The sequence below is a fragment of the Bufo gargarizans genome, chromosome 5, assembly GCF_014858855.1.
Source record: "Bufo gargarizans isolate SCDJY-AF-19 chromosome 5, ASM1485885v1, whole genome shotgun sequence".
NCBI classification, from domain to species: Eukaryota; Metazoa; Chordata; class Amphibia; order Anura; family Bufonidae; genus Bufo; species Bufo gargarizans.
The window spans coordinates 106001846-106020729 of record NC_058084.1 but is presented as its reverse complement, the minus strand read 5'-3'; the positions used below and the strand labels follow the sequence as shown (position 1 = coordinate 106020729).

Genomic DNA, 18884 nt, shown 5'->3' with positions numbered 1-18884 from the left:
ACTGGGGGAATAAAGTTTCTCCTTGTGGCGGCCATGAAGTTGGTGCAAGGAGTCTTATAAGCCAAGCAATGCTCCCTGGGAAAAAGGGAATGTTTTTTTTACTTAAAGTCATGTTCCAAGGCCTTTTTAAAGGGCCATACATTGACTGATAGGGTAGCCACTAGCCAGCCAATAGGTGGCACTATAGAGCCAAACCGTGTTCTCCTGGAAAAGAGCTTATTATTGTTTACATTCTTTTTTTACAGGCCAGGGAACATTTTCTGGCCTATAAGACTCCCTACGGCAACTTCGTGGTCTCAGCAAGGGGACAATTTATTCCCACAGATCAGAGTAGTGCAACAATATGTGTGCATGTGTATTAATGGTCATTTTCCTTCTCTTAGAGAAAATGGCATCTTGTTGCCCATTTTGTGTGTTTTTAAGTTGGTCTGTGAGTGCCTGATGGGCAATACAGTCTTCTTTTTGACACTGTAATACAACCATTGTTTAAATATTGTATTTCCTTTTCATATTTTCATATGACTTATCTCACGTGTTATGCGGGACATAAAGTCATTTGCCGGCAGCAGATCACTCTATTTAAACAGGTATGAGTTGCTGGCAAAAAATGAGATTGTACAAGGACAAGAGATTGTTCATCCCTATACAGATGGAATGATTTCTACATGTAAACATGGGCAGATCAAAGGGGGATTCTGGAGCTCGAGGCGTTGGGCCTTCCACCACTAAGCAGGACGTAGCGGCCTCCACCAGATCTGCAGGTTCAGACTGATGCTTTGCTCCTATTGCCCTACAAGGTGCACCGTAGACCACTACATATAGATAAGCATTTTATTTTTTATTTTTTATTATAGATGCATCAGATGACTTAAGGCCAGCCAGTATCCTTTTTCTCCATGACCTACCTTCTCAAAATTGCTGCAGGGACCTCCATAATGAATCACTTTGAGTATCTTGCTGCGGCCTGCTGTTGTGTGCACAGGTGGCATTAGCATGTAACTGTACAGTGGGCCCCTACAATGAACTTTACTGGTGGGCCCTGGGCACCCCAGGTCGACACTGGACCAGCAGCAGAAAGGCATGCAACTCTCTACAGCAAACAGCAGCTATTGTCACTTAAAAAAAATAAAATTATGTGGGGCCCCCACAAGTTTTCTGCCCAATGGTTTCCACCAAGCTTAATCCTGCCCTGCATCAGGAACAAATTGTTCATTCCCGGTAATTGCCTGTGCAACGGTCTATATAGGAGGACCCTAAATATATAATAGTATCAGCCTGCCGCAGGATGAGAATATACTGTACTTTTATGAACAGCTGAGGACCTAAGGGCATTAAAGGGCATTATTGTTGCAACACAACCCCAAATGGTATCCCTGCATTTTGGCTTTGTTTAAAAATATTTTTTGTGGCAGTTACATGGATTTCGGACCAGTAAAAACCTAACATGACATTTTCTGATAAAGCATTCAGTTTAAAGGGCATTTTACAGTTTGCATATTGTCGGCAGCACATCCTCTGTTTGCACAGAAAGATGTGCTATAGATAGATAAATAGATAGACACCGTAATTTCTGCTTTATAAGACGCGCCTTTTTCCCCAAAATGTTGGGGAGAAAATGTCAGTGTGTCTTATAAAGCGAATACTAGTGACCGCTTCCATTGTGGAGTTGCAGGAAGTGGAGAGCAAAGCTGTCAGCACTTACCTCTCCCTGCTTGATCTTCTCCGGGCACCGCAATACAGCATCAGGACGTAGTGCGCACACTATGATATAGCGCTGCGCGCAGTCAAGTAACAGTGCAGCGCGGACCCAGAGAAGGTCAGGGAACGTGACTGCAGCAGAGACCTGCAGAGTAGCGGTGAGCAGGAAAGGTAAGTGAATTTATTTAATCTGTGATGGGCATATGATATGAGGTCTGACATGGAGGGTCTGCTGTGAGCTCTGATGGGGGTGTGATGTGAGCACTGACATGGGGGTCTGATCTGAGGTTTAATATGGGGGTCTGATCTGAGGTTTGATTTGGGGGTCTGATCTGAAGTCTGATATGCAAGTCTGATCTGTGGTCTGATGAAGATTTAGGGTGTAGTTTGAGGGTCTGTTCTGAGGTCTGAAAAAAAAAAATGTTTCTTATTTTCCTCCTCTAAAACCAAGGTGCTTCTTATCATCCGTTGTCTCTTATAAAGCAAAAAATACAGTAGATATAGATATAGTTAGGGTCTGACTCCAGCAAGCCTTGCATCTGTTTACATGCTTACCGATGCACAGTGCTACTGTAATACATGTGGCTCATATCTCATTATTAATAGTTGAGCTAATGTACCTTTAAATAAGCTCAGTCCAATTGATAGTGGCTGCTTTGGTTTCTAAGTGGATGGGACTGAGCGGTGCCTAAGCCATGTGACTGATGAGCGCAATGTCACATAGCCTAGGACAGTGATGGCGAATCTATGGCACGGGTGCCAGAAGTGGCACTCAGAGCCCTCTATGTGGGCACCCACGCCCTGGAAAAAGTCTATGGCATAGCAATATGCTTTAGACTTTTCCTGCCATTCATTATCCCCAGGACACACTATAAACAGCACAGGCAGCGCATTAAATGTAGGCTATTAATCTATTATAGATAAATGATAAAGGACATGAAAGATATATTATTTATTGCCATGTCGGCACTTTGCGATAAATAAGTAGGTATTTGGTTGCAGTTTTGGGCACTCGGTCTCTTAAAGGTTCACCATCACTGGCCTAGGAAGAGGCCTAAAAGATCAAGGAGCGCCATGGCCTCTACAAACTGCTGATCAGTGGGGGTGCCAGGAGTCGAACCTCCACCAGTCTCATATTGCTGACCTATCCTGAGGATAGGAAAATCCCGGAAAACCCCTTTAACCTCTGTGCCAGTCTTCAGTAATAATTGGACATCCCTGTTATCTGTAGGGCACAATAGTATTTACTGCTGCCCCCAGCTAGAGAGCCACAATCAGGGGACCAAAGAGCCCCTCGTGGCACCTGAGCCACTCACTGCTGGTTCAAAACCACCTGACATAAGGTGGACCTCACGTAAGCCCAGATATCTACTTAAAGGGGTTTTCTGAGATTAGAAAAAGGGTCTGCTTTTGGTTCGAGAAATAGTGGTATTCAGGGGCGTAACTATAAGGGAAGCGGCTGCTTTGGGGCCCTGACCCAGAAGGGGCCCATCCAGGAGGAGGAGGACTTCAAAAATTTGCTGTGGGGCCCAGTCATTTCTAGCTACGCCACTGGTGGTATTCCTGTCCATGGCTGTGTCTGGTATTGCAACTCAGCCTGATTAACCTGAGCGTGACGCTGTTTTAAAAAAATAAAATAAAAAAATATCACCCTATTATTTGTTTGTGGAACATCAGCTGCAACTTATAGTTCACCAAGATGAATGATAAATATGTTGTTGACTCTTCCCAATTATTGTTGGACAATCCTCCCTGATAAGGGCCAACCCTTTTCAAATCTAAGCTGCGTAGTGCAGTATTTTTCCTAGGACTCGTCCGCAGTGTACTTTTATAAGCTCAGCTCTTCAGTGCGTTCCAGTGAGTCAGCAGGTTTAATGAGCGCACACCTTCCAGCCTAACATTCACAAGTTTATTTTCCTGCCGGCTAGGATGTGGAGGTGTTGATAATATGACATTTGCTCATTGGATACTTCATGAAAGCAAGTGATTAATTAGAGCTTTTCAATCCATTTCTCAACTCCACTTACTAAATAATGTGATATTTAAAAAAAATTGATCCTGTTCCCTCCAAACGATTGTAAAATGTCACAACACTAGTTTTTTTTTTCTATAACTGGTGATATAGGAATATCTACGAGCCTTTCTACATGCGCATGCTAGAATAGATTTTCTGATATAATTAGGTTCTGGTGCAAATATATAATTCCACAAGAAACTGCATCCAAGAAGAAGCCAGACTCATTTAAAGGCAACCTGTCACATTGACCAGTCTGATCTGCAGCCGGCATGGTATAGGGCAAGAAAAGCTGAAAAGAATTACCATATATATATATATATATATATATATATATATATATATATAGTTTTGTGGGGAAGAGATTCAGTACAACAATTTTTTTAGTTTGACTCCTGGGTTTAGGGGCCCAGTAGAAGTAAGCGGTTCTATTCACTCAGTAGGCATATTGGTACATTGAACGCTGTCAATCTCTAAGTAGGACCGCCTACTGGACTCTTAAGGCCAGAACAAGGAGAGATTGTAATGAATGAAATACACGTTTTACTGAATCTTTCCCATAAAGCTACAGTATATATCAATGTGCTCAGCTCTTCCTGTAATTTGACTTGCCTCCCATAGATTGGAGTGTATGAATAAGGTTCCCTTTAACTCCCTCCCGACATGCGCCATAGATGTACGACGCAGTGGGAAATTATTTGTAACCTGTATGCTGTGGGCCCTGGCTGTTACTGACAGCTGGGCCCCTGCTGTATTCACTGGCATCACTGAAAACTCAGATGTTGGCAGATTAGTCCCTTAGAGGCCAATGCTGGTCGTGGTATCAAAGAAGTATACATAGTGAGGGAACTACCTCTCTAACTCCATCGGCTCCCAGCTATGTAATCGTGGGCTGCCGATGGTTGCCATTGCACCTGAAAGCCTTCAGGCCTGCCTTGTAGGGGGGCCTATGAGTCCCAGGGCTGGATCTCATAGACAACTGTCAGTGTGAAATGCAGCACAATACAGCATATATTGTACTGAATTAAAAAACGGATTCACCCTCAAAAGTTGTAGTCCCATAGAGAGAATAAAATAAGAAATAAAAAAAAAAGTTAAATAAATTATTTTATGAATATAAAAAATAAAAGGTTCAAGTGTAAAAAAGTGCTTCTTTCCCCTCATCAATCCTTTTTACTAATGTAAAACATAAAGTATAAAAAATAGATATATTTGGTATCATCACATTCCTAACTACCTGCTCTATAAAAATAATATATAATCTACCCTATTAGGTGAACACCATAAAAAAATAAAAACTATGCCATTTTTGGGTCACCTTGCCTCCCAAGAATTATAATCTGAAGCAATCAAAAGGTCATACAGACGTGGACAAAATTGTTGGTACCCTTTGGTCAATGAAAGAAAAAGTCACAATGGTCACAGAAATAACTTTAATCTGACAAAAGTAATAATAAATTAAAATTCTATAAATGTTAACCAATGAAAGTCAGACATTGTTTTTCAACCATGCTTCAACAGAATTATGTAAAAAAATAAACTCATGAAACAGGCATGGACAAAAATGATGGTACCCCTAACTTAATATTTTGTTGCGCAACCTTTTGAGGCAATCACTGCAATCAAACGCTTCCTGTAACTGTCAATGAGACATCTGCACCTCTCAGCAGGTATTTTGGCCCACTCCTCATGAGCAAACTGCTCCAGTTGTGTCCGGTTTGAAGGGTGCCTTTTCCAGACTGCATGTTTCAGCTCCTTCCAAAGATGCTCAATAGGATTGAGGTCAGGGCTCATAGAAGGCCACTTTAGAATAGTCCAATTTTTTCCTCTTAGCCATTCTTGGGTGTTTTTAGCGGTGTGTTTTGGGTCATTGTCCTGTTGCAAGACCCATGACCTGCGACTGAGACCAAGCTTTCTGACACTGGCTAGTACATTTCTCTCTAGAATTCCTTGATAGTCTTGAGATTTCATTGTACCCTGCACAGATTCAAGACACCCTGTGCCAGACGCAGCAAAGCAGCCCCAGAACATAACAGAGCCTCCTCCATGTTTCACAGTAGGGACAGTGTTCTTTTCTTGATATGCTTCATTTTTTCGTCTGTGAACATACAGCTGATGTGCCTTGGCAAAAACTTCGATTTTTGTCTCATCTGTCCACAGGACATTCTCCCAGAAGCTTTGTGGCTTGTCAACATGTAGTTTGGCATATTCCAGTCTTGCTTTTTTATGATTCGTTTTCAACAATGGTGTCCTCCTTGGTCGTCTCCCATGTAGTCCACTTTGGCTCAAACAACGACGGATGGTGCGATCTGACACTGATGTTCCTTGAGCATGAAGTTCACCTTGAATCTCTTTAGAAGTCTTTCTAGGCTCTTTTGTTACCATTCGGATTATCCGTCTCTTAGATTTGTCATCAATTTTCCTCCTGCGGCCACGTCCAGGGAGGTTGGCTACAGTCCCATGGATCTTAAACTTATGAATAATATGTGCAACTGTACTCACAGGAACATCTAGTTGCTTGGAGATGGTCTTATAGCCTTTACCTTTAACATGCTTGTCTATAATTTTCTTTCTGATCTCTTGAGACAGCTCTTTCCTTTGCTTCCTCTGGTCCATGTCGAGTGTGGTACACACCATATCACCAAACAACACAGTGATTACCTGGAGCCATATATATAGGCCCAATGGCTGATTACAAGGTTGTAGACACCTGTGATGCTAATTAGTGGACACACCTTGAATTAACATGTCCCTTTGGTCACATTATGTTCTGTGTTTTCTAGGGGTACCATCATTTTTGTCCATGCCTGTTTCATGAGTTTATTTTTTTACATAATTCTGTTGAAGCATGGTTGAAAAACAATGTCTGACTTTCATTGGTTAACATTTATAGAATTTTAATTTATTATTACTTTTGTCAGATTAAAGTTATTTCTGTGACCATTGTGACTTTTTCTTTCATTGACCAAAGGGTACCAACAATTTTGTCCACGTCTGTATGTATTGTACCCCAAAATGGTACCAACGACATCACCTCATCCTGCAAAAAAACAGCCCCCGCAAAAGACCATTGCCAGAAAACTTTTTAAAAAAAATAAGGCTTTTAGAAAATGGTGACCAAAACTATTTATGTTTTCAAAAATGTTTTGTGTAAAAGTGGAAAAAAAAATAAAAAAAGCTATATAAAATAGTTATCTTTGTAATTGTCTAGACATGCAGAATAAAGATATCATGACATTTTTCCTGCACATTGTACACCACAATTACAAAACCCAAAAAGAAATGTCAAAATTGCTGGATTTCTTTATCCTACTTCCAAAAAAGTGAAATATAGCTCAGTCAAGAAAAAAAATAATAATGCATGGTTCTCAGAAAATAGATGTCAGGGTCTGCCTGAAAGCAACATGGCACCCAAAAAGCAATCCATCAAAATTTGCGCTGCAAAAGTCAAAAGGTAGTCTTCCCTTGAAAACCCTGCAGAGTACCCAAACAGCAGTTGTCACCCACATTTATGGCATTTCAGTACCCAGTAGAACCCACCTAACAATTTAAAGGGTGTGGTATGTCTGGCAACAACTGGGCACAGTATACTGGGCACTAAAATGCCAAATCTGTGGAAAATTTGCCATTTTCATTTTGTAAAGTTTCCTGCTCATTATTTTTTTTTAAAAACACCTGTGGTGTCAAAATGCTCACTTCACTCCTTGATAAATAACTTGAAGAGTGTACTTTCCAAAATGGGGTTACTTTGGGTGGCCTTTACTGTTGTCAGCACAAGATAATGTACTTAAATCACCACATTGGGTATCAAAAGGACATGGTGCTCTTTTACTCCTCAGCCCTGTTGTATGTCCAGGAAGAAGATTAGGACCACATGAAGGGTGTTTATAAAAACCAAACATTGCATCAGTACCAGGGGTATCACAAGGTCAAAAGTCAAATACAAGCCGAGGTCAAACAAAGGAAGTCACACATGCAAGGAACACTAGTGAGGTAGCAAGACCAATCACAGGCAACCTGTGGCCAGCAGGTTACACGTTTAAATAGGTCTAATTGATGGGTCACGTGACATGGCCAGCGTTACGTGACCCATGTCCGGCACATCAATACACCATCAAGAACCCCGCCACGCACGCTTCCTCAGCCTGGCCGGTGTCCTTCATCCCCTAGACATTGAGCAGGGGGAAACTGAGCGCCGATGGCAATGAGTCGGCGCTCAGGTATGTTGATGTGCTGGACATGGGTCACGTAACGCTGGTCACGTCACGTGACCCATCCTCTCCGCCCCCTTGTTACCATGGAGACGCAATTTTTGGCGGCTTTTTAAATTGTCGCTATAGTAAATCTGTCTAGAGATTCATTTACATAATGAAACACGCCCACTTTCAGAAAACTGGCGAGCATAGCGCAGAGACAATAAAAGTTGCAAATTGTTGCGCAGTTTTAGTGAAACTTTGTGACTTTTTCACTCCATTATTTTGACTTGAGCTAATGATAAATCTGACCCTATGAATGCGAAAGGAGTCAGGTAACAGTAACTTAAAAGACATTATCTCATAAGGCACAAATTCTTGGTGAATAACCACACCTTGTCTCCCAACCCAAAATCCACCCTTTTAGAGCGTCTTTTGTCAGCATTAGGCTTCATTCACACATCCGTGGTGTATTGCGGATCCGCAATACACCCGGATTGCCTATTCTTGTCTGCAATTGCGGACAAGAATAGGACATGTTCTATTTTTTTTTTCGGAGCTGCAGACCGGAAGATTGGGGCCATGTCCTAGCTTCAAGAGAGGCCATCAATATATGATCAGCAGGGACCTGACACCCTACATCCTCGAAGATCTGCTGTGTCACAAAAACTACACAGACGAAGCCGGTAACTGCAGACTGCTCCTATTGAAGTGAACAGGAGCATAACTGCAGTTATCAGCTCCATCCACTACACAACGCACAGAGCAATGCACTTCTGGTGCCAACTTTCAGCATCCGTGCTACTCCAAAACAGTTCATCAGCGGGATGTGCGGTGTCGGACCCCCGCTGATCAGATATTAAAGGCTTATTATGAGAATAGGTCATCAATATTAAAATCCAGAAAAAACGCTTTTAGGTAAAATTTGTGATTTCATTTTTGGCTTTCAATTTGGCTTTCATTTTTCAAGAGCAGAATATAAAATGAAAGCCGTACTTTGATTGGTTGGTATGGCCAACAAAGACAAGTTTTTTAGTCAGTTTCATTGGGCCTAATTTATCATGTATTTTTGCAAGTGTTCTGGAGAGAAAAATAAGTCTCAAACTTGTGACTTTTTCAACACCTCTTGCATGAAAGTCTTGACAAGTGGCGTTTCTCCTCTGTCTTTGCCACTTGCCCAAAAAGGGTTTGTGTTGAGGGCAGGGAGAGACGAGGCCAGCGGCCTTGCCACATTTATGTTCATTTACGCCAGTTTTCTGGAGTAGGAGACAGAACTCTACAGTAGGCCAAGGGCTGGCGTAGATTTCAGTTCTGGTGCACGGACTGCCAAAGGCTGTGCCTAATTTATGATGAAGCGTAAGCCTCGTCATAAATTAGGCTCAGCCTCTGGCAGTGAATGGGGTTATCAAAGATCGGCGTATGTCACCAGTCTGTGATAAATCAGGATCAGGGTCCATTCACATGTCCGTAGGTGTTTTCCTGTACGCAAATTGAGGATCCGCAAAACACGGACACCGGCAATGTGCGTTTCGCAATTTGCAGACTGCACATCGTCGGCACTATAATAGAAAATGCCTTTTCTTGTCTGCAGGTGCGGACAAGAATAGGACATGTTCTATTTTTTTCAGGAATGGAATTGCTGATCCTGAAGTGCGGATCTGCAAATAGTGTGCTGGCATCTGTTTCTGCCCCCATAATTGCGGAACGGATCCGGACCATTCATATGGACGTGTGAATGGACCCTCATTGTGTTGATAGTAAAGAAAGGGACTCAAGACAAATTTGTGAGGGGGCTCAGTATCACATACTCAGGTGGGGTACACTAGCATAGACAACTGGCAAATCTTCATGACATAGGTTCAAGTATTCCAGTGATATCACTATCGCAAAATTACATTTCTTTGGTAGGCCCTTCATAATCTTTTATGTTTTTCTTTTATTGATCATACCTTTTTTTATATATATATATATCTTTATTAGAATAAGACATGTACAAACCATTTTCGTTTTCATACAAAATTGCAATGTAAACTTATTATAGTTTTAACTCCCCCATAACCAGCCATTTCTCACCACTCCCTACCCTTGTGATGCGTCTCAGAACCCTCTATCATCCCAATACAGGCAACAACAAAAAAAAGTAAAGAAAGACTAAGGCCTCATGCACACGACAGTATTTTTTTGCTGTCCGCAAAAAGGGTTTCCGTTGTTCCGTGATCCGTGTCCATTTTTGTTTCCGTGTGTCTTCCTTTATTTTTGGAGGATCTCCAGACATGAAGGAAAGTAAAAAAAAATCTAAGTCAAGTTTGCCATGCAAATGATAGGAAAAAAACGGACGCGGATGACAATCTTGTGTGCCTCCGTGTTTTTTAACAGACCCATTAACTTGAATGGGTCCGCGAACCGTTGTCCGTGAAAAAAATAGGACAGGTCACAGACTGGAAACACGGATCACGGACGCGGATGACAAACGGTGGTGGGCGGGAGGTGGGCGGGAGCTGGGCGGGCCTGAGCCAGTGGAGAGCCAGACCCGAAAATCACGGAAAACGGAACAACGGACACGGGACACAACAACGGTCGTGTGCATGAGGCCAAAGGAAGAGAATAAGAGAAGTCATGGGAAGTGGAAGCATAAAATTGGCCTCCCATATCTTAGTCCATTTCTCCTGACTATTTCTTTGCTTTTATAGGACATTCTCATAGTTTTTAACCCTATTAACCAAGTATATCCAAGTGTTCAAATTTGGAACATTTCGTGAGAACCAGGCTCGAGTGATCAATAGTCTCGCCAAGAACAGTATTCTATTCAAAATAATCTTTTTATATTTATGGCAATTTACCTTAGCGAGATCACTCAATATCCAACATTCAACCATAAATGGAATTGAGAGTCTCATATTATGAGTAATAAAGTTATTAATCGCAATCCAGTATTCTTTTAGTTCTGGACAAGACCAGAGCATGTGTAGGTGATCAGCCCTAGAAAAGTCACACCGTGGACACTTAGAACTATCTCTTAACCCACATTTATTAAGCCATAAGGGCGTAAAATATACTGTATTTTTCACCCTATAAGACAAACCCCCCCAAATGGGGGGGGGGGGGGGGGGAGTAAGTGCATCTTATGGATTGAATATAGGGAAAAAAACATGTCCAGAATTACAGTAGTGTACCATCCGCCCTGCGATGATAAAAGGGCCGGCCGCGCTGCTGGTGCTTGGCGCTGCGGGTATTCAGTGGCAGGAACCAGGCGCCGCTGTGATACAGGGGCTAGTCACCCCCCCCAATAAAGTGACCCCCTTATTAATATTAAAATATTGGTCTGTTGTTGAAAATATTTTTTTATACAGATGTGCAATCTTAACCCTCTGATCTAAATTCCCTAACAGATTGTTTAAAGAATTACAAATATCTATCCCCAAAAGTGATTTATTCTTTACACTAAAACATGCCGAACGTAAGCCTAGGCTAAACGATCATACCACTTTAACCACTACAGGACCGCCGTACACAGGATCGCGTCCTGGCGGCGGCCCTGTTATTCCTCTCGCGAGAGGCGAGATTTCCGGTGAACGCGCGCACACAGGCGCGCGCGTTCACAGGATCAGAAGGTAAGCGAGTGGATCTACAGCCTGCCAGCGGCGATCGTTCGCTGGCAGGATCAAGATGCGATTTTTTTTAACCCCTAACAGGTATATTAGACGCTGTTTTGATAACAGCGTCTAATATACCTGCTACCTGGTCCTCTGGTGGTCCCTTTTGCTTGGATCGACCACCAGAGGACACAGGCAGCTCAGAAATAAGTAGCACCAAGCACCACACTACACTACACCCCCCCCCGTCACTTATTAACCCCTTATCAACCCCTGATCACCCCATATAAACTCCCTGATCACCCCCATGTCATTGACCACCCCCCTGTCATTGATCACCCCCCTGTAAGGCTCCATTCAGACGTCCGTATGTGTTTTACGGATCCGATCCATGGATCCGTGGATCCTTAAAACACATACGGACATCTGGAAAAAAAAATCATAATTTTCCGCTAACTTGTGACAAAAAATAAAAAGTTCTATGAACTCACTATGCCCATCAGCGAATACCTTAGGGTGTCTACTTTCCGAAATGGGGTTATTTGTGGGGGTTTTCTACTGTCTGGGCATTGTAGAACCTCAGGAAACATGACAGGTGCTCAGAAAGTCAGAGCTGCTTCAAAAAGCGGAAATTCACATTTTTGTACCATAGTTTGTAAACGCTATAACTTTTACCCAAACCATTTTTTTTTTACCCAAACATTTTTTTTTTATCAAAGACATGTAGAACAATAAATTTAGAGAAATATTTATATATAGATGTCTTTTTTTTAAAAAAAATTTACAACTGAAAGTGAAAAATGTCTTTTTTTTTTTGCAAACATTTTGGTAAATTTCGATTAATAACAAAAAATGTAAAAATGTCAGCAGCAATGAAATACCACCAAATGAAAGCTCTATTAGTGAGAAGAAAAGGAGGTAAAATTCATTTGGGTGGTAAGTTGTATGACCGAGCAATAAACGGTGAAAGTAGTGTAGTGCAGAATTGTAAGCTAGGGGGGCTGAGGTGGTTAACGCTTGTATTTCATGTGAATGTCATTGTCTTCATTTGTCTTCAATATGCATAATCTTTTATATATTTTTTAAACATTTTGGCCAGTTTGGCCAATCTATTCAGGAGTTAAGGGTCCCCCAGGGTCAAACTGATTGTGGGTTGGCCCAGTCCTCATGACAAGCTATCATTGCTAAGGGAAATGGCAAAGTATATATTTTTCGCCGCCGATTGGGAGTTAGGCTACTTTCACACTTGCGGCAGGATGGATCCGACAGGCTGTTCACCATGTCGGATCCGTCCTTCCACTATTTCGCCGTGCCGCTGGACCGCCGCTCTGTCCCTATTGACTATAATGGGGACGGGGGCGGAGCGCTCTGTCCCTATTGACTATAATGGGGATGAGGGCGGAGCTCCGGCGCAGCACGGCGGTGCACGGCGAAAGCCACCGGACTAAAAAGTCCTGCATGTCTGACTTTTTAGTCCGGCGGCTTTCGCCGTGCACCGCCGTGCTGCGCCGGAGCTCCGCCCTCATCCCCATTATAGTCAATAGGGACGGAGCGGCGGTCCGGCGGCACGGCGAAATAGCGGAAGGACGGATCCGACATGGTGAAAAGCCTGTCGGATCCGTCCTGCCGCAAGTGTGAAAGTAGCTTTAGACATTAACAGATTGAGTTTCAAATACAAACTTGTTATAAATGACCACAAACCAAGTGAGGACCTGGAGAACAACTGGTAAACCTCAAAAAGTCCAAGCATATCGCTGTTAGTACAGACATGAAAGTCTCTACATTAGTAATAATAATAAGCAGTGCACCCTGTGTCAGTGCATCTGCTTTATTCCAAAGGAGCAACCTTCTCACCAACAATGAAGACACTTTCACTTTGCTAGACTCCTTGTAGCGTCCTAGTCCATGTTCCACCCTGTAAACTTCTTTGGATCACCAGAGCACTGTCCCAGGTCACAAGCCAAGCATGTAATAAAATAGTAGAAACCATCTCAACATGGAGCTCATAACGACACAACTAAATTTACCTTCAAAGGCTTCTTCTGGGGTTCCTATTTGGAGGTCCAGTCCATATTTTTACTCCATATGAACTAATATATATATATATATATATATATATATATATATATATATATATATTTATACTGTATATCTATATGTTTCTCATACAGTTGTAAATCTCATGGATAATTAGACAACAGCCTATGCAAACATGTATGACAAATATTGTATAATCCGCCCTTAAATATCATGAATATAATAGTACTGGATATAATGCACTAATTTATTTTAAATTGACATTTCACAGGCCCGAAAGAAAATCTAACCAACCAATGTGCGAAGAACACGAAGAAGAAAAAATTAACATTTACTGTCTGACTTGTGAGGTGCCAACATGTTCCATGTGTAAAGTATTTGGAGCTCACAAAAATTGTGAAGTAGCCCCTCTTTCTCACGTTTTCCAGGGTCAAAAGGTAATGTTACTAGAAATTTGTTTTTATTCTACAAATCTGTTTGTTTCATAGACGTGTAATATTGTAAAGACTATAGCTACTATACTACACTATAGACACTATAACCTAGGTTTGTAATGCTGTGGTTTTCTCTAGTGACAGATCTACAATGCTTGAAGGGGAGAACACCAGTACATGACATGAACTATGGCACATGGAGGCAAATGACCCCTTCCAAACTTCCAATAATTACCGAAATCCACTCAGCAATAGCTGAGTGATAACAGCCCCTCGAATAAAGCAAAGCGACATAAAAAATAAAAATAAGGGAGAGAGGGCGGGGTGACAATCCGGTCTTTTTAAAACTGGCCCAGAAGCGCCCCCGACCCCCACATTTAAGGACACATTTTTTTCCCGCCGTTGACATAAACACCAATCAGCCGTCCAGAAATCTCCCCCAGCAACAAACAGCACCAATCAGTGAAGATCCTTGGCTGTCATAACAAAATCAGGTCTAAAACCAGCTGATGCTGGACGAACCTTTTTAACCTGAGGTAAACCTGTCAAAAAAGAGCGGGAAAACAAAAAAGGGGGGAAGGAGAAGCAGGAAACCATACAACATACTAACATAAGGTGTCATTGACCCCATGTGTCCCCCAAGCGAAACGCTCTGGGGGGCCTGTACATTCTTTTTCTCAGAGGTTCTGAAAAACCCTCTATGAGCTTTTGTATGAATACACTGTATGGGAAAACTGATTTATTTCGGTGCCATATAGTGGATCTTTACCACACAAGGCCTTAAAGGGGTATTTATTCTGGATGTGCTAGACAGAATAGGAGATAACTATTAGATTGGAGGGGGTCCTACCGCTGCGACCCCCACCGATCACAAGAATGGGAACCCCGTACTCTGTGGAGCCCCCTAAAATGAACAGAGTGGCCACCACCCCACCAATCTAATAGTTATTCCTTATCCTGTGGATAGGTGATAACTTCACACAACCAGAATACCCCTTTAAAGGGGTATTAACATCTCGGGCCTTTTATACCTGAGCTTTTCTGTTTCTTTAAAGGGGTTGTCCAGGTTCAGAGCTAAACCCGGACATATCCCCTTCGTCCCCCACTCAGCCCCTCTGACATTTCATGCTCCGATGCTCTCCCTTGCCGTGCACTGTATCGCGCAGGGCAAGGGCTTTTTTGTTTACATTTTTACACTGCAAGGTGGAGGCTTCCGCCTAGCAGTGTTCCCGGTGACGTCACTGTTAGTTATAGGAGGGCCTTTGTGCTGCCCTAGTTGTTTTACAGGCTAGAGCAGCGCTAAAGCCCGCCCATTAGTGACAGTAACATACCGGGCTCACTGCCAGGTGGAAGCGCGATTCAGCACAAGGTAAGGGAGAGCATCAGAGCATAAAATGTCAGAGGGGCTGAGTGGGGGAAGAAGGGTATAAACCCCTTTAACTCCCATAGGAATGAATGAGAGCTATTCACTGCTATGGTAGTTGCAGAAACAGTGAAGTGCAACCTGCTCAGACGTTCCTGTAACTTCAGCCACCCCTTACCAGAACTTAACCAGGTCACTCCCATCTCAGCCCAAAAAAGTCTGAGATGCAAATAGCCCTTTAAGAGTCTTTTTTTGTTGATCAGTGTCAAAAGGCCACTGGTAATGATAAAGATGGATGTACCATTAGGGGTTGGAGACGTTGAGCAGATACCTATCTCACTGTAGAAAGTCTATAATTGTATAGTGTATAAAGATCCTATGCAGTATGATCCAGAAATAGAGCTTACACCTAGGTCTAAGAAGGGTTAATATAATCTGTACTAATTTTGCTCTCATCATGTAGCATTAATATTGTTCAGAAATAATGTGAATTAGTATTTTATCAAAGGAAGCTATGGTATAGGTAATAACATAATTATATTTAATTCCCATTTCCTTTGTGGCTTATCAGTCTGTTATAGACAATTATTATGGGTATAACTACAAATAAAACGCAAAACCATCTGAAAAGATGATTACTCCTTTTTGTGTGTGACAGAGCTATTACTTATATAGTAACTTCTGGTACATTGAAATTCAAGAAAAGATCAAAGCTCCAGAAAGTAGCTATTATATTGCTTAAAGTGTAACTGTCATATTTTATTTTATTTGCTAGTTTATTGGAGCTAGGCATGTATACCTGAGTTAGTCTGTCAATGATTATCAGAAGGTCTGTTATTACCTTATAATAACAGCTTTCATTTATGTCCCCTGTCCCTTTCCACTGCTCCCTTAAAAGACAATTGCTATGGAAGACAGGAAGACGGAGGGGCGGTCCTTCACACTGCAAGCCTGCATTAAGCTTCAGAGTGAGGAGGCGTGTCTCTCAGTAATCCAATCTGATTGGCTGGCAGGGAGCTGCTGGCTACAGCAAGTGTGTATGGGAAGTGAGGGAAAGCAGTTTTGGCCTCAGAGAATTGGCAGAGGAGCCATCTTGAGAAGGTCCTCATATTGTAAATGTTTAAACAGCCATAACTAAGGGAAAAACGCAAGGAAAACAGTGGTATGTGAAGAAACTAAAGATTGCTTTATGCATAATGCTGCTGCAGAAGTAACATGCTGAAATCGTTTTTTTTATGAAAACATGACGGTTACACTTTAATTATAATAACTTTAAGCACACATATCTGTTAAAGGATTGCAGAGTATAGTGCAGTTCTTATAGCAAGGCACATATTATGAAATATATGGATTAGGGCTCATGCACACGAACGTTTTTGCGTTCAGTATACTGGTTGTTTTTTTAGTTCAGTATGTGTTACTTATACTGAACCATTAATTTCAATGGGCCAGCAAAAAAAACTAAAGTGTCTCCGTGTGCATTCCGTTTTTTTGGATTTCCGTTTTTACGTTCCATTCAAAGATAGAACATGTCCTATTATTGTCTGCAAATAACGTTCCGTGGCTCCATTCAAGTCAAAGGGTCTGCAAAAAATAAATAAATAATGCATACGGAATGTACTCCGTATGTCTTCCGTATCCGTTGTGTTTTTGCACAACCATCTATTGGAAATGTTATGCCCAGCCCATTTTTTTCTATGTAATTACTGTATACTGTATAGGCCAAACAGAAAAACGGAATGGAACCAGAAACACTACTGAACCAAAAAACAAATCCGTTAAAAACGACCTGCAAAACACTAAAAAAGCCATACGGTCGTGTGCATGAGCCCCTATAGCGATGAAGTGGCCCTCTAGTCAGTCACACACAATGGTGTATAACTATAGGCACTAAAATATCTAGCGCAGTGATTTCCAACCAGAGTTCTGATTCAACCCGTTCTGAGGTTCCCCGGAAGACAGCAGCAGCAAGGGCGGACACTTTTACAGTGAGGATAGCAAGCTGAATCTGTTCATACTGTACATGCTTTTTATAGTACAGGCAACACAGTCAATGAATCTCAGCCAAAATGTACAATTATAGAATGTAATATCCGCCTCCACACAAGCTTCTTTAAAGAAGCACTCTCACGAAAATCTTTACTCTCTGACCTGTCAGAAAGATACGTGATGTAAACTGTAGTGAGGGGAATATTCTTGCTGGTGCCTGTATTGTGAGCTATAACCTTTCTGATCCTCACTCTCATCTCCAACTGACACAGGACAGGAAGCCAGTTATTTCTCTATTCATTCCTATGAGACTGACATTGAGGCTCCCATAGGAATACATAGAGAAACTGGCTTCCTGTCCACACATAAGAGGCTGTGTTATTTGGAGCGCTGGTCACATGACACAGCTGAGGATCAGAAGGGAGGTTATAATTCACAAATCCAGTCTTTGGTAACAAGATTACCTTCACTACAGTTTACTTCATGTACCTTTCTAACAGGTTAGAAAATTTTGAAATTAGAAAACATTTTGTAGGAGTGCTTCTTTACGGTAGGAAGAGGAGAAAGAGTTTCCGGGCATCATGTATTTGCATTTATTGTCTATATGATGTGATCGTTCTATAGTCAGTGAATAAGGAAGAAACCTTAGCTATGTCTTTGGAGTCACATAACTCGCACGCATGCACAGTTACTCCTAAATTAAAAACAGCCTCATGCTTGTTATGGGGGAGGGGGCAGCTGCTGGTACCCCATCTGTGTGCCCTCAATGAACAGGCCATATAGGGCTCATGCTCATGACAATGAGGTCAAGAGAGGTGGTGGTGATCTACCAAGGCTAAATGCCCCTGTATGGTGTCTTCTTAAATATGGGATGCATTTTTTTGTCATAGGTTCCATATGAAAAAAAATCCTTTGAATACAGAGACAGGTAGCTTTATGCCCATTCTATGGCTAAAAAGGCATAAAGTCTACAGATAATAAAGTAACAAAAATATTACTGTGTTTTTGTCATAACAACTACAACGTGTGCATAACACTAGGGCTGGGCGCACAGTTATATCAGTTGTGTCTGGCCAGGTTTTCTATTTTGCAGAGCTGGCTACAACTGATATACATATGTGTATGTGCTCTTAGTAAAGCATCTATAAAATGATAGCGCCAGACAGCGTTTCTCTGTAGCAGCGCTATTTGGCATCCAAAGTGCTATTTGGCATCACAAGTATTGTGCTGGATGAGTATGAGCAATCTCATAAAAAACTATGGGATCAGTTTTACCTTCCCCTTCCCTCCTTCTGACGGAAACTTAGAGGGCCTAAAAGCAATGTATAGATTATAATATTTCAATATGCTTGCAGGGATACTTTGTTGCGAAGCAGATATTTCTAAACATATTTATACATTCAGTGGTTATTGTCTTAGACGAGCTCTTGAATTTCCTACTTCTATTTGACTTTGAAATGACCCAATTCAGTAACAAATTTAATTTTAACGCCATTATGGGCTAATAGTAACACAGCAACTTATCATTTAGACCAGGGATTCGTAAAATACGGATACAGGCCG

The 18884-nt window shown here is 41.8% G+C and overlaps 1 protein-coding gene across 3 annotated transcripts in view; it reads left to right on the top strand.

Annotated features, from left to right (window-relative positions):
• The window catches only part of TRIM55 (tripartite motif containing 55), a 220542-nt gene that overhangs the window by 22755 nt on the left and 178903 nt on the right, over positions 1–18884 (top strand). For all 3 annotated transcript variants that reach the window (XM_044293173.1, XM_044293174.1, XM_044293176.1), the window contains exon 3: positions 13807–13972. In XM_044293173.1, coding sequence (XP_044149108.1) covers positions 13807–13972 — 166 coding nt within the window. The remainder of the gene's footprint in view (positions 1–13806; positions 13973–18884) is intronic.